Below are 13,798 nucleotides of genomic sequence, written 5' to 3' on the forward strand. Positions count from 1 at the left end.
ACCCCTGGACTCTTCCATTACATGAGCCAATAAAATTCTCTCTTTTGTTTAAGGCTTCTTGGGTTGGGTTTCTATTATTTGCAGTCAAGAATCCTAATGCTTCAAGTACATCATAGGATGAGCTCTCCGTTACGTCCCTGGTTATATCAAAACTCTATGACATTTAGAAACACTTTGATGACCTCAAAAATAGAATGCCTTGACTTGCTCAAGTCAAAGAGAGGAATCAGGGCACTGCCTGGGCTGCTGGAAGGTGGGAGGACAGCACTGAATCCTTGGAGAATGACCTGCAAAACTACAGCCTGATTTGGAGACTAGAAAGCTTTCCCGTAAGAAGTGATGTATTTTGGATTATGTTTTGACTTAGAGTTAATGTGGAGAGCTTTTCTGGAAGCCCCAGGGAAGGCTCAGTCATGATTACCTTCATTTGATATTACTGCTTTTATTTCACTTATTTTAAAATTCATGGCTAAGAGGAAACTCATAGGAAACATGCAGTTCTTGGGGCAGAGGTGTGGGGAGAGGGTTGTGAGGACGCCAGCACCCAGGATGGACTGGCTAAGCGCTGCAGGGTCCCTGGCCCACCCTCACATCTCCAGCTTCCCCCTGAACAGACGCAACTGCAGGCACGGGTAGATGAGAAGGAAGGAGCCCTGTGTCAGCATCTTGCTGGAACAGAAGGCAGAGTGGAATATGCGTCTGTGCATGAATTCCTTCATCTGTTCATTCATTCATTCTTTCATTCCTCATTATTTATTGAGTGCCCTACGTAGCAGGCATGGTGCTAGGGATATGGGGAGTGACAAAACAGATGAAGCTCGTACCCAACAGTGCTGTCGGACTAATCTTCTCAACGAGTGCCAGATGCGTCATGAGATGGAACCAAAAGTCAAGCCAAAGGCATCTCCAGAATGGCTGGAGAGTCTGTCCCACAGGCATTGGGTTCTGGATCATTCCCACAGATGTGTGAAAAACAGAGCCCACCCTGATTTATGGCTCAGGCATTTTTTTTCTAGACTTTTAAAAAAATTGAAGTATAGTTGATTTACAACATGGTGTTAGTTTCAGGTGTACAGCAAAGAGATTCAGATATATATATATATATATATATATACACACACACATACACACACACACACACACATACATATTCTTTTTCAGATTCTTTTCCATTATGGTTTATTACAAGATATTGAAAATAGTCCCCTGTGCAACACAGTAGGTCCTTGTTTTTTATCTGTTTTATATATAGTAGTGTGTTTCTGTTAATCCCAAATTCCTAATATATCCCTCCCACTCCTTTCCCTTTTGGTAACCATAAGTTTGTTTTCTATGTCTGTGAGTCTGTTTCTCTTTTGTAAATAAGTTCATTTGTATCATATTTTAGATTCCACCTATAAGTGATATATGATATTTGTCTTTGACTTACTTCACTTAGTATGATCATTTCTAGGTCCATCCATATTGCTGCAAATGGCATTATTCTGTTCTTTTTTATGGCAAATATTCCATTGTATATATGGACCACATCTTTTTCTTTATCCATTCCTCTGTTGATGGACATTTAGGTTGCTTCCATGTCTTGGCTATTGTGCTGCTATGAACACTGGGGTACCTGTATCTTTTTGAATTAGAGTTTTCGTCTTTTCCAGATATATCAGGCATCTTCTTTAATGATGCCCAAACTGCTGCTTCTCAGCCTCAGAAAACACATAGGAGGGGTGCCTTAGAAAGGATGGGGAGCTGAAGTCCTGGTGATGAGACTTGTGGCGAAAAGCTTTCCAATTTGGAACTGTCCAGAGGGACCCTTCTTGATTTCCCTCACTTATTTTTGTAAATGATCCCAAGTTATCCCGAAAAATGCTCACACAAAGCTTCTTAGTTCTGTGCATTTTAGTTTCACAGTCTTAAGCATGATCATTTCTTTCAACACTAGGGCTTTAAAAAAATCAACAGCAACCCTTCAAAATTCACCAATCACAACATAGTTAGAATTGATTACTTTTAGCCCTTGGAACTACTGTTGGTTCATCTGTAAAATGATGGTCACACAACTGACAAGGATAGGGAATATAGGAAGAGGATCAGGTTTGGGGGGAAGGTGGAAGTTGAGTTAGGACACTTAAATTTGGGGTGCCCACCACATCCCCAGGTGGCAATACCTGGTGGGCACTGGATATACTCGTCTGGGACTTGGATAGAAATCTGGACTAGAAATATGGATTTGGTAGTCTTTGGTCCACAGGTAGTATTGAAGCCAATAACTGGTGTAATGGAGGTATAAATCATCACTATCTCTATTTTACAAGGAAAATGGAAACAAGTAATTTGCTGGTGTCACTGACTGAACTAAGAGCAAGTCAGGGAACAGACTGTAGACCTCATCCTTGGGTCAGTGCCTTGACGTCTGATCGGGTTATTTTCCTTCTAGAACCCCTAGTTAGTGTTCTTATTGCAAATTACGGCTTTTATTTCAAAGTTTAAGCAAATAGAAAGCACCATGGATCAAGGAATCAGCAGACAATGTAAAATCATTGTATCATTTCCCTAAAACAACCTACTTATCACATTGTGAATACTAATCACTTCAAGGCACTTGTTTGTATGAGAAGTTTGCCAATTATTTTTATGACATGAATAAACTTGTAAATATGGTACATTCTCATTAGAAGACAGACTGGAATCACATAACTCATCACAAGAGCAGCACTGAAATTATAACCCCATGAAAGCTTTGCCCAGGAATGCCAGACTGATTTTTGGCTCATTAGACAAAACAACACGATTGTGAGAACGAAGGAACTGCCTACATAAGAACTGCTCATATCCTGGCTGCTGGTGATGAAGCAAGGCCGCCTTGGCCCTCAGCCCTGGCTCGGCAGGCGCTGTGCAAACTGAGCTCACTATGGGGGAGAGTCTAGGAGAGTCTGTGGATCCCGCTACTTCCTATATGGTCCTCGGAGCAGCACTGGGGCACCTTCCAGAGCCTTGATGGAAATGGCAATCCCAGATCTCTATTCTCATCCTGAGACCGGCTAAATCAAACTACACTTTAGCAAGGTTCCCAAGTGGTTACTATGTATATCAAAGCTTGATAAGCACTGGCCTAGCAAAATTAGCTGGGTGTTTTCTGAGCCCACATGTACTTTTTGTTTTGTTTTTAATTTTGACCACAATCCACTTAGGTAGGACAAGAGAGGGAACAGCTGACTTGCCTCCCTCCTTCCTGCTTTTCAAGGAAAAAGAACTGAACTGGGTAATAAAAAGTTTGGAAGAGGAATAGAATAATTAAAATGGTACTCCCCAAATCAGGTGCCTTCATTACAAAAAAATAAAATGCCAAAAATACTGTTGAGCCAAGTTCAAATAATTATATACAGTAAGGTTCCCCAAGCAATCTACAAAAAACTAAATTGATAATGATGAACTAACCTTACTTTGTTGGTAAAAATTAAGAAGCACAACTATTAAAATCCATGACCAACTCAAGATGACCTTGATGATGTGCGGATAATGAAGCATCCCTCCTGAAAACTATAAGCACACCCATGATCTGTGAGCTCTGCTTCACAGAATACAGAATTAGAGATTCAGCACCAACAACACACTGGATGGTAATAAAAGAAGCTCCAGGTCTTTCAAACAGAGGGACTTTAATATAGGCAATTGGTTATATAGATGATGAAAACACTAAGACTCCAAAGAGAGGATGATTGAGGCTAGCATCCCAGAGGCTAGCAATGGGGGAGCTGCCACCACCCCAGGGCCAGAGGGACAAGGGAGGAGGTGGCATTACCAGTAGGAGCATCCTGGAGCCAGGAGCTGGGGCCACAGAGGAGATGCAGCTGCTGCAGAGACACTGCTTGAGGCAGAGAGACTGATACCCTGTTTTCTCTTTTTCTCCTGCCCTCCCAGTTCCCTCCAGGGCCTCCCATTGGCCAAGCTCAGAAGGGAGCCTGGGCAATGCAGCCTTTGGGGCTCAGCACCCCCAGGAACAGAGTAGAGAAAGGAAAGGCCAGGATGTGGCATCTGGCAGCACATAGCAAATGACTGTTCTAACGCTGGCTTATAAAAACCAGATTCTGGCAACCCTTAATAACTTACTTAATAGATTACTAAGAAGTAGCCTTAGTTTTAAGCAGAAACCTAAGTCTGCAGAATTGTGCCCCATTTGCCTACAAGAAGAGAAGGAAGGCACTGTGTTTGGGAATCAGTTTGCAGCCTATGAGGTGTCCCCATGCCTCCAGAACATGCTTTAGGAACTGCTGGCATGGGACAGATGATGGGCTGGGTACCAGACTGAATTTTAGCACTTACCACCTATGTGAACAAGGGCACGTTTACTAACCTCTCTGGGTGCCGTTTTCCTTATTTGCAAAATAGAGATACTAATATTGATCTGGCAGAGTCTTACAAAGCATCACTGACCTAATATGCTTATGCATCTACAATAGAACTTGAACACAGTAAGCACGAAGAGAACGGTAGTTATTTAATCTCAGAAGAAACTAAATATTCATTAAATTTAAGTCCTATTATAAGGAAATCTTTTTCTCTAAAGAAGTAAAAATCAAAGAGCCCCCCTCCCCCTATACAGACCACAATATAGGATCAGTAGGAAGAACTTGGTTTATCCATTAGGACCAATAACTGACATCAGTGTGGGCCTCAGCTGCTTGTTACATGTCTTCTGAGAGAGCAGTTGTCCAAGGACAGGCTTCCCTGACTGACAGTGTGCACTGTTTCTCCTGCCAGCAGAGGCCTGCGGAGCCCAGAACTTTCTAGCTGAGTCTCTCACCCTGCTGACGGCAGCTCTGCCAAGTGAGTGCTCGCATTGAGGAAATGCCCGGGGACAGCCTTGCCAACAGAATCACTCAGTCCTACTCTGCTGAGTGAGACTCAACTCTTAGAATTATGATTTCTAGGTAACTCCTTGGATACAGTGTCCCTAAAATAAACTCAACTTTATTAAAAAAAACAAAAAACCCCATCAAACAAACAAACTTTCTTTCTCCCCCAAATCTGATCCTAGGCAATTTATTTAACCTATCAGAGGTGTTTTTTTTTCCTCCCAGATGCAAAAGGAGATAATATATATTTCATCAGATTTTTCTAAAAGATTAAACGCTGTAACACATGTGAGGCACTCAGCACAGTGTCCTGCCCAGTGTAAATCTTCAGAATATGCTATTCCTTATTATCATCAACGTTATTATTTTATCCTAAGCCCTCGGCATTCTTTTTTGGCAGGATGTGGGTGTAATCAACAGATAAAGAGTAAAAATAGACTTGTCAGGAAACACATTCAATTCTTACATTTCATCTTAACCAAAAGGTTAGACTTTAGGGTTAAGGTGGTTCTTAATCTTTAGTATGTAGTTTTTAAACTTAAAACCCAGCTTGCTGGGCCAGCCTCAGAGCTTCTGATTTGTTTGGTCTGGGTGGGGCCCGAGTATGGGCATTTCTGACAGATGTGCAGGTGATGTGATGCTGCTGGTCCAAGGACACACTTTGAGAATCACTGAGTTTGACGATTGATTTGACATGCTGTAGAATGTAATATCTTCCTGTGTTCTGTAGCCAAGAACACAGGAAGATATTACTGATTCAGAGTTGTGGGGAAAACAACAGAATGACAGGCAGGTGTTTGGAAAATAGGACTCATTCAGCCCTGACAGCATGAAGGCCCTTGAGCACGGAGTCAGAGCAATCAGTCTCTAAAAGTCAAAAGAGACTGAGGGACTAGATGGAAAAGAACAGCCCTCACACTGGGACCCCTGAGTGTATCACTGGGAATTTGTAGACAAACATGGCCAGGAGGCTGGAAGTGTCATGTTCAGTTGATACGTGACAATTGCCATTAATGTGAAGTATCCTGCTAAGGGTGGGAAGCTGGAGTTGACAAATAGCAGCAAGGAAAGCCTGGGAGAGAAGTGAGGAAGTGTGTCTGTGTGAGACACCCCCGCAGCTGCTCCTGGGCCCTTTGCACAACTTCTACAATTTGCACAGTGGCTAAAGGGAGATGGATGAGGAAACAGGCTGAAGGAGAGAACAAGGGAGTAGATAATAATATTTGAATTTTTTTTTCAGTTTTAATATCTTTTATTGGAGTATAGTTGATTTACAATGTTGTGTTAATTTCTGCTGTACAGCAAAATGATTCAGTTATACATATATATATATATATATATATATATATATTCTTTTTAAAAATATTCTTTTCCATTATGGTTTATCATAGGATATTGAATATACTTCTTTGTGCTGTACAGTAGGACCTTGTTGTTTATCCATTCTATATATAATAGCTTACATCTGCTAACCCCAGCCTCCCACTCCATCCTTCCCCCAACCCCCTTCCCCTTGGCAACCACCAGCCTGTTCTCTATGTCCTGTTTTGTAGATAGGTTCATTTGTGTCATATTTTAGATTCCACATATAAGTGGTATCATATGGTATTTGTCTTTCTCTTTCTGACTTACTTAGTATGATAAGCCCTAGTTGCATCCATGTTGCTGCAAATGGCATTATTTCGTTCTTTGATATGGCTGAGTAATATTCCATTGTATATATGTACCACATCTTCTTTATCCATTCATCCGTCGATGGACATTTAGCTTGTTTCCATGTCTTGGCTATTGTGAATAGTGCTGCTATGAACACAACGGGTGCATGTATCTTTTTGAATTATAGTTTTGTCTGGATATATGCCCAGGAGTGGGATTGCTGGATCACATGGTAATTCTATTTTTAGTTTTCTGAGGAACTTCCATACTGTTTTCCTCAGCGGCTGCACCAACTTACATTCCCACCAACTGTGTAAGAGGGCTCCCTTTTCTCCACACCCTCGCCAGCATTTGCAGTTTGTAGACTTTTGAAAAAATTAATTAATTTATTTATTTTTGGCTGAGTTGGGTCTTCGTTGCTGTGTGCAGGCCCTTTCTAGTTGCAGCGATTGGGGGCCACTCCTCGCTGAGGTGCACAGGCCTCTCACTGTGGCAGCCCCTCCTGTTGTGGAGCACAGGCTCTAGGTGTGCGGGCTTCAGTAGTTGCGGGCTCAGTAGTTGTGGCTCGCCGGCTCTAGAGTGCAGGCTCAGCAGCTGTGGCGCCCGGGCCTAGTTGCTCCGCAGCATGTGGGATCTTCCCGGACCAGGGCTGCAACCCATGTCCCCCGCACTGGCAGGCGGATTCTCAACCACTGAGCCACCAGGGAAGCCCAGTGTTATTTGTAGACTTTTTAATAATGACCATTCTGACCAGTGTGAGGTGGTACCTTGAAAATATTATTGATGAGTGTGCTTCCATTAAGGCCAGGAAAGTAAAATTATAAGAAGTTGTGCTTTTGATTTAAATAAAATATTTAAACTTAAAATCACATTGTGAGTTTAACATACATGCTTTTCAATTTTTCACTATTTTTTCAGATATTTTAATATGCTAGAAAAATTATCATTAAAAATACATAAGAATATTATGTAGGGGGATAAATATTTCCTTTTGTCTCAGTCTCCAATCAGAGGCTTTTACTAGATCCTGTCTTTAGTTAAAATTTGTAAATTTTGATAGAAAATACTTTATAATAACTATAAATGAAATATAACCTTTAAAAATTGTGAATCACTATATGGTACACCTGTAACATATATTATATATCAACTATACTTCAATGAAAATTTTTATATTTTGTTCTTTATGAATTTTTGCATTAATTTTGATTTTTAAACATACTACATTAAAATATTTATCTTGATTATTCGATTTTGGTCACTCCCTTAAATTTTACACTGGAGGTGAGTGCCTTGCTTACCTGACCCTAACTCGGCCCTGATAGGGCAGCCCCGTGTGTCGGCACTTTGACACTAGGGTTCCGTGGTGGCAGAGGAGTGCTGGGGGGACACAGCTGTGCCCGTGGAAGGGGGAAAAGTGCCCAGTGAGGCAATGATCCCAGCAGGAGAGGGTGGCGCCCGGAGAGTACAGTGGTGGTACCCAGGGGAGTATAGTGATGAATGCAGCGCCCAGAATACACTGAGGATGAGGAACAGTGGAAAAAAAGTGGAAAAAAAAATCCATGGATGTCATGGGTTAGTTGTTGAAACTTGTGCCCTTAGAGACTTCCAGGAATCCATAGGGGTGGGGTGTGGAGAGGAGCTTTGAAGGAGGCTGAGGTCCTGCATTGGTAGTTAGGGATAAAAACCAGTGAAGCACCATCACCCAAGGAAGGTCAAAATAAGAAGACATTTCTGAGATGGTCTGGAGGTGGATGTGTCAGGGAATGCTCTGTCCCTTCCAGGACTTTCCAGCTGTCATTCACAGGACTTGGGCACAGCAGCCTCCTCTTTGCAGTCACTCTGGCCTGGGCAGGATCTTCCCAGCTGTCCTTACCTGTCCCTTAAGAAGCCCTCCCCAGACTTGATGCCACTAGTCCTGACCTGGCCCTGAACTCTCCCATCTCTGAGGCCGTCTCTGTGGCCCTTGGCTCCACACTTAACGCTTGATTCATTCCTCTCTGTCCGGTTCAGCGAGTCTGACTGATACTCAACCAGGCAATTGTCAGGCCTGGGGGAAGAGGGAACAAAATGGGTTCTTTTAGTGTCGCCTGTTTGGAGGCAGGGATAAATGTCATTTGAATATGGCTTTTCTTTCGCTTTATTTGTAAAGCTGATTGGGACTTACTTTCACTTGTCAGAATCAACTTGAAGTAAGAGAATTTAACTGCATTTATTTGAAGAGCTGCTGTCCTGCTATAGCTGCAGCAATTTGCACTCTGAACCAAGCTTGTCCAGAAGGGAAATCTTGCATCCTCCCTGTGCTACTTTGTGTGATATAGGGACTGAGACAGCAAAGAAAAGGCAGTCAGCACATATGGATTCTTCTCCCAGTCACATCACTCTATGTACGGTCTTGAACACGTTTATCTTTCTGCATCTCACTTCCCGCACCCTCAGAATACAAATGACCACAATTTCCTACAACCAAACTTCCAGGGACACACAGTTAGTTGCACTGGATATTGCCTCACCTCTCATGTCCTGACATATTGAGGTGTGCCAGCTTTGCTCTGATAACATCTTCACAATTGTATTTTTAAAAAGTGTGTAATTTTCTTTTTGGCTTATTCATCTGTTTGATTAATGGTAACATTATGTTATATAATGAGGTGTCTTCCCTTTAAGTTCCAAGCTGGTTGTTGGAACAAGAAGATGATCTGATTACTGTTTACATTAACCAATACTGGACTTGGCTATAATAAACACACAGTGTACTACTGTGAACATTAAAAGGCAAGGACTTTGCTATATTAAGTGAGTGGTTAAAGATATTGTGAAAACGTCACTGTTTATTCATAGTAGATTGGAGCTGCTGGGGCTGCCATGTAATTAATAATACCTGCCGGTTCATGAACGCCTCCTATGTGCCTGCCATGGAGCCAGGTCTTTTTGGTCCTCAAAACTAAATTACGAGACAACTCTTCTTTTACGAAAGCAAAAATTACATAGCTCGTCAATGGTGAAGCCAATATCCTCTTTCTTTTTTTTGACTGTTAATTTTCTTTAAGTAAAAAACTTTAATAGATGCGTCATGGAGTTTAAAATGTAAGCCTCCTGCTCACCCATGTTTACCATCCATCCAGTTCCCTTCCCCAGAGGCAAACAATGCTGTCAGTTTCTTGTGCACCTATGCACACACATGACAATACTCCCCAAAGTGTTCTCCTTTGCTTTTCTTCTATACAAATGGTAGGATTTTCTGCACTGGCTGTTCCACAACAACACATCCTAGAGATCATCCTGTATCATAAATACAGAGCCTCCTTATTCCTGTTTAGGGGTGTACTATCATTTATTTGACCTGTGCCCTATTGGTTATCATTTAAATTTTTTCCTAATTTGCTTTTACATCAGCATGGCAGGGAATGGCCTTTACACACACACATCTACACACACACGAAGGGAGCAGAACGTTTGTTAGGAAAGAATTGGGGAATCTTCTCTCTAAAGGATCTAGGCAGGATTTTGAAGGATGTGCTATCCCTTTACTGTGAAGTGGTAGGCAGAATATTCTGCAAATCATCACACTAGCTCCCGTCTGTGTGTGGGTATGAGTGCATGCTTCAGAATATTCATGAGGACGCAGGGCACTCTGCTTACAGCACACTACTGTTTATAAAGCACTTACTTAGAAAAGGACCTACAGATAAACTGAGGGTGCTAAGGAGGAAAGGAAGAAATTGGTTCTTTCTTTTATTTTTAAAAATTTATTTATTTATTTATTTATTTTTGGCTGCGTTGGGTCTTCGTTGCTGTGCGGGGGCTTCCTCTAGTTGTGGCGAGCGGGGGCTACTCTTCATTGCGGTGCGTGGGCTTCTCATTGCGGTGGCTTCTCCTGTTACAGAGCATGGGCTCTAGGCGCACGGGCTTCAGTAATTGTGGCACACGGGCTCAGTAGTTGTGGTGCATGGGCTTAGTTGTTCTGCGGCAGGTGGGGTCTTCCTGGACCAGGGCTTGAACCCGAGTCCTCTGCATTGCAGGCAGACTCCTAACCACTGCTCCACCAGAGAAGCCCAAGAAATTGGTTCTTTTTTGCCGACTGCCAAGTAACCGCAGCCTCTGTGGATGGGTCCCTTTCTTCCAGACAAATGCATGTGTGCAAAATTCTGCTTACACTTTCCTGGAATGGATTGCATCAGAAATGGGTTCTCTTCACATATGTGGGGCATCAATGCAAACTTTGAAAAGGCACATGCCTTTTCTTTTTTCATGGAAAAATCAGTGGCCACTTCTTACAAAAATGGGAACACATTTATATTCTGCAAATCAAAGAAGTTAGTGTACTTCTGCTCAAATGTAAATCTCAAAAGAAAAAAAAAAGGCTGATGTTGTCCTTTGACTTGAAAAGCAAGTTGAAATCCTGGAGTGGTCTCTGACAGGGCCTAATGCAAGTCACCTGACCTGCCAAGCTATTAAGACTGGTCATTTAAGGGGTGAAAGTGCTAGGAGCTCTGACTTCAAGGGAGCAGAGTAATGAGCTCAGATCAGAGTCTGCAGGGCTGCTTGGAGAGTGAGAGTGGATGAGGAGCAGCGGAATTCTCTAACAATTCTGGCTGAGCTCCTCTAGCCACATTTCTGTTCTCATTAAGTCATCGAGCTCATCTTGGGCAAGGTCTGTACCACCCCTGTTGTCCACGCTGTCGATAGCGGATCGCAAATCCCATTTCCAGTGTCCCAGTTTGAGCAGAAGGGACCTCCAAGTGGGTTCTGCGGTGTTCCCAGGCCTCTGCAGATTTCCCCCTACAGAGAAACTCAGGAGGCTCTGGGTGCCACGCTGCAGGACGTGTCCTTCAGGGATGGAAATCGTGCACATTCGCTACCAATCGCCACCTCCAGAGTGGGATCCTGGCCAAAGATCTTGTGTGTGTAGGTGGTGGTGGTGGGGATTTTATTTTAGCATTATCCACCATGGTGGACTTCAGATCTCCTCCATCTGTATAGAGCCCAAAATATCTCTCAAGAGAAGCCTTGAATACACTGCATAACTTGCTTTTAGAGGGGCTTGTAACAAAATTCTCAACAAAATTGAAACCGCTGACCAGGATTCAACTAAGCACCCCAAAACCCAGCCTTTAGAACGTCTGTAGATTTTTGAGTTCTTGAGAGCATCACAGTGCAGAGGGTAAACTACGGAGCCAGCCTGCCTAGTATAAATCCCAACTCCTCCACTTTCTAGCAAGTTCCTTAACCTTTCTTTTCTTAGTTGCCACATCTGTAAAATGGGTGCAATATACTTGCTTTATGGAGTTATGAAGGTATCTGAGTGCTTAGAACAGTAATTCATTACAGAATAAGCTCTCAGTAATGTTAGCTATTGTACAGAAAAATTATTTCCCATTTCTATAAGCTTTTTTTGGTGGTTGTTGGTAGTGGGATCTATTTGCAAAAAGGCAGTGATTCAAGGCAGAGCCTGTGAAGAAGTTGAAAGCTCCATGGCAACAGATGAGGCTTTTTTCTGGGTGCTGGCAAGGCCACTGATACCAAGCCACGGTGATGGGGAAAGCAAGGAGTTAGGATGATGGCTGGAGTGCTTTGCTTCACCCAAACAGTACACTGGGGGCCTCGCCAAGCAGCACAGATGCTGCCTCTCAGAGTGCCCACATTTTTCTTACTGTTGTCATTTTGCCTGGCAAAGAAAGCTCTTATCCTTTCGAAGATGTTGATGTCTTTTGCCCTACGCTCTTAGCCCTACTGCTCTGAGATGGGGGCTCTGGGAGACTCTGCTGGGCCGAACCCCATTTCCCAGGATGCCCTCCTAGCAGCTCACCTGAGGCTGGTCTGGACACCCCTCTATTCAGTCCTTGGCATGAAATCATGCAGAAATTTTGTACTCGGATGGCCACCCCTGTTGCCAGAGCTGACACAGACCCATTAAAAACAATCTGTGATTTCTTCAGTCACTTAGATGAGGGTTTTGTTGAAGGGGAGTGGAACTAATGTACTCAAAGTCATTTGCAGAGGTCCCCCCATTAGTTTATCGTGCTGCCTTTGTCATGTGCTCGATGTGACTTCATCCTCACAGGGCCTCCCTTATTCCACAGTGAGGATTCAGTCCTGGGAGATGCACTTTATGTCAGAGGAGAGACATGGGAAGATACTAGCCTAGAGCTCCAGAGAGCTAGGTTCCCTGCCCACCTCTGCCACACGGTGGCTGTGTCACTAGGCTCAGATCACTTCCCTTCTCTGACATTAGTTTTCTTACCTGAGGCACTCCATGAACCCAACCTTCGAAGTTGGAACATACGTTTAGGGATTGACTGCCATCTGGGGTGTATCCAGAGGTGGAATGACCCGAGATAACCTGTGGAGGCCAGCCTTTGAAGGGTCAGTGGTTACAGATCTTGTCCAGGGTTGGAGTGTGTGTGTGTGTGTGTGTGTGTGTGTGTTTGTTGGAGGACTGGGGAAGAGGGAGAGGGGTGAAGTGTTGTGTTGTATAGCCTCTATGTGTGTGAGAGAAACAGGCGAGAGTGTACATGTGAGAGAAGCAGAGAGAGACACTGTGGATATCACTTCTATGCTTCTATGTGTGACAGAAGGAAGGTGGGGAGAGAAGAGGGCGGGGGAAAGGGGAGGAGGGACTGTGGAGAATTCGAGAGCATATTGAGTGTGTGAGGGAAAAAGGGAACAGGGAGAGGGAGAGAGCAAGGAAGAGAGGGAGGCAGAGAGGGTATGTGGTGTGTTTGTGTGTGTGTGCGTGGCAGCTGTGACCAGTGGCTGGACTGTACACACAGCCCCTGCCTACACAGTTCTCAAAAACCTCCCCAAGTTTCCTGGAGAAGCTCTGCCAGGGGCTTTGGGGAATTCTCTCCTCTCACTGGCTCTAAAGCAAGGCTGGATTCTCTCAGTCTGAGGATGCAGGAGCCCCTCTGGTCAGGACCTGATTTCTGGCTCTGAGTATCTGAAAGCCTGGCTCTGTGCTGGAGGAAATGATCCCCACTTGGGAGCTGGGGTTCCTCAGAGCAGCACAGCTTGTGTGGGCAGCAGCTGGAAGCTGACTCACCCTCCCTGCTCAGGGAGGGAGGATGCCAGGGTCTGTTTACAGCTCCAGGCCTGAGGAAGTCATCTCAGAAGGGGTGTGAGGGAGGAGGAGTCAGGCTCTACCCTTGTGAGGGACGGTGACAGCGCCGGACCACTCCAGTTTGGAGGAGGTGTGAGGTCAGTTTGGGAAATTGTAAAAGGAGCTTGTAGTGGAAGTCTTCCTTTCAGAGTCTGGCACCCATTCATCCTCTTCCTGACAAAACAGTACCCCA

General features: G+C 43.8%; 1 protein-coding gene across 4 annotated transcripts in view; it reads right to left on the reverse strand.

Annotated features, from left to right (window-relative positions):
- Positions 1-13,798, reverse strand: part of MYRIP (myosin VIIA and Rab interacting protein) — a 178,502-nt gene that overhangs the window by 84,565 nt on the left and 80,139 nt on the right. Inside the window, exon 1 of one of the 4 annotated variants that reach the window (XM_060110080.1) lies at positions 1,148-1,173. The exons of the other annotated variants lie outside the window; for them this stretch is intronic. Coding sequence (XP_059966063.1) covers positions 1,148-1,173 — 26 coding nt within the window. Of the gene's footprint in view, positions 1-1,147; positions 1,174-13,798 lie in introns of those variants that run through there. 4 annotated transcript variants of the gene reach the window in all.

Source organism: Mesoplodon densirostris, chromosome 10 (assembly GCF_025265405.1).
Source record: "Mesoplodon densirostris isolate mMesDen1 chromosome 10, mMesDen1 primary haplotype, whole genome shotgun sequence".
Classification (NCBI taxonomy): Eukaryota; Metazoa; Chordata; class Mammalia; order Artiodactyla; family Ziphiidae; genus Mesoplodon; species Mesoplodon densirostris.